The sequence below is a fragment of the Penaeus japonicus genome, unplaced genomic scaffold (genome assembly GCF_977035675.1).
Source record: "Penaeus japonicus unplaced genomic scaffold, GWHDUDI00000001_assembly GWHDUDI00000006, whole genome shotgun sequence".
Lineage (NCBI taxonomy): Eukaryota > Metazoa > Arthropoda > Malacostraca > Decapoda > Penaeidae > Penaeus > Penaeus japonicus.
The window spans coordinates 12,299,597-12,302,096 of NW_028234408.1; the positions used below are offsets into that span (position 1 = coordinate 12,299,597).

General features: G+C 41.8%; 1 protein-coding gene across 2 annotated transcripts in view; it reads right to left on the reverse strand.

The window, feature by feature from the left end:
* The window catches only part of LOC122254370 (peroxidasin homolog), a 20,572-nt gene that overhangs the window by 3,875 nt on the left and 14,197 nt on the right, over positions 1-2,500 (reverse strand). The window contains exon 8 of one of the 2 annotated variants that reach the window (XM_086537674.1): positions 2,275-2,403. The exons of the other annotated variant lie outside the window; for it this stretch is intronic. Within the exon in view, the coding sequence (XP_086393800.1) occupies positions 2,275-2,403 (129 nt within the window). The remainder of the gene's footprint in view (positions 1-2,274; positions 2,404-2,500) is intronic. 2 annotated transcript variants of the gene reach the window in all.

Below are 2,500 nucleotides of genomic sequence, written 5' to 3' on the forward strand. Positions count from 1 at the left end.
CGGACTATCAATACAAGCTAGGTAATGCAATGAAATCCGAATAATGTAATTTAGAAATCAGAAAATACTTTTATACACTTTTGGTGAACTTGGCAACCACTTGTGAGTAAACAAAGTAAATGTAGTGCTTTGATCATTATTTAGTTGCTCAACATTACTCTCTTTGCAGTGATTCCTGTCATGGAGATATCATGCACCACCAAAAGTGTAAAAAAACATTTTGAAGGAACTTCTATCTCACTACACATGACCATGGATATTCTAACGATCTAACGCACAAATCAAATATAGATGTTGAAAAGTTGGTGTCTAGCAACTACGGTAGATAATGAATATGACAATAATACGTATTTCAACAATCACCATCAGTAAATATACCATCTTGTTTCTGTCCATGCATCATCCTAAAGAAAGGCTTAGACCACTATTAGAAAGTCATGTCTTCGATAACTCATAGTGCGGAGACAGTGAAAGGTGCTTGTGTATAAGACGCGCTTCTACAGACAAACATGTCCTTATTAAAAAAAAAGGAAAAAAAAAGAAAAAAAAATCTGAAGTGATGCAGAAAAAGCAGAACTACTGAGTGTCGTGTACAATACCAAGTACAAGTGCTAGGGTGGGCGGTTGGCATGTCCAAGAGCCTAAAGTAAGTTCTATGCAGGACCTAAGAGCCGCAGTGTTGAGGGGATCTTAGAGTGCCTCGCCACAATACTTGGCTCGCTGCTCTAGGGCTACGAGTCTCCTCTGGATCGGTATATAAGGGAGGATATCTGTGAACACGTAGAGCAAAGGGGGATGGGGGGGCGAAAGGGAGGGGGGGGGTCGAGTTTCAAAGAAAGAGTCAGGTGGGAAATGATTCGGCCAATGCTAATGTGTTTTTATTCGCAGTTCCCTTGTCTCTTTCATTTATTCTATCTTTTCTTTATTCTCTTTTGTACGTGTCTTGTATACATATTTTCCGTTTCCTGCGAGTGTGACATGGAACATATCATTGCTGAGGGAAACGCAGTTAACAATCACATATCGATAATTGTATGTCAGTTTATTAACACTTACCACTGCAACGACAACAAACACTATTAATACTACTGTTAATACTACTGTGCTACTGTTACTACTACGACTACTACTACTCCTACCATTTCTAACACTACTAAATTGAACTCTATAGTGAAAAAAAACTATAACTATTCTCAAAAATATCACCCCACCCGCATGTTATGTAAAATTATGTATCAGATCCCATAAGTCGACCATACTATTCTAACCAAAAACTTTTCCTAGTCTAATGATTTCCTTAGGAGTCTAATTTCTACTTTCTAAGCTACATTTTCTTCCGCGCGTCACGCCACACATTTTTGTTCCTTATTAATATCTCCAGACGTCCTCAGTCAACACGCATACACTCTACGTTTAATTAATGAGAATATAAATAAACACATACTGATCCTCTCATTGTCTTCAAGTTTCCTTTACCTTTTCATGGATGTTTATCAGTTCCATTGTCTTTTCACTTTGTTCATCATTAACTGCGTATGACACTAACTGATGTTATATGCTGTTACGATTTTTCCCCCCATATACTTGCTTCAGCATCTTGCTTCTATTTTGCGATCTATCTCGTATGGTCTTAGTCTTCTTCGCTTTCTCTGCCAATCTTGAATATCTTTAACCCTCAAAAATCTCCATTCAAACTTATATATCTCAAGCATCATCCTTTATTCGCCGTGTGTGCCCATACATCATAATATCACATAGTTTTTTTTTTCTTTTTTTTATACAACACCATGTTCCTCACACACTATTTTAAGTCTAATCTCCAGGCCCTTGATCATGACACTCGAATGCAAGACATGAATTCAAAGGAAGATACGAATCCAAAGACTCTAGTAACCTGGTCGCTGTTTCTAGCTCTGTTCATCTCTTGTTCATGGTGCCTGCCCGTCCTTAATCCCTTGTTCATGGTGCCTACCTATCCCTAAACAGTTATTCATGGTGCCCCTCCATTCCTAAATTCTCATTTCAGGAACTCTATCGTCTCTGACTTAGGAACCTATACATCCCTAGCCCTTCATCCCAGAAACCTACCCTCCCAAGTCTCTATCACAAGAATCTACCCGACCCTACTCCCTAATCCCAGGGACCTACCCATCCCTATCACCTAATCCCAGGGACCTACCCGTCCCTATCACCTAATCCCAGGGACCGACCGAGCCCCAGCCCCTAGTCCCTGGTGTTTAATCTCCCCTTACAGGAGGGACTCGGAACACCCACCCTCGAGGATCTTGGTCCAGCAAACAGCCGTGGGCACGTTACTGATGGGGCTGATGCAAGGGATCTGGACGGCCTCTCCTACACCCACTTCCACAACCCTCGGCGGCGCCACCTGTAGTTCGCCCGCCGCTGGGGGAGGGGGGGAGAGAGGGAGGGATAGATGAGGTCGTATAGGAGGTTCTTTCAAGGGTAGGGTCAAGGAACCCTCTCGACTGGAGGATGTGTT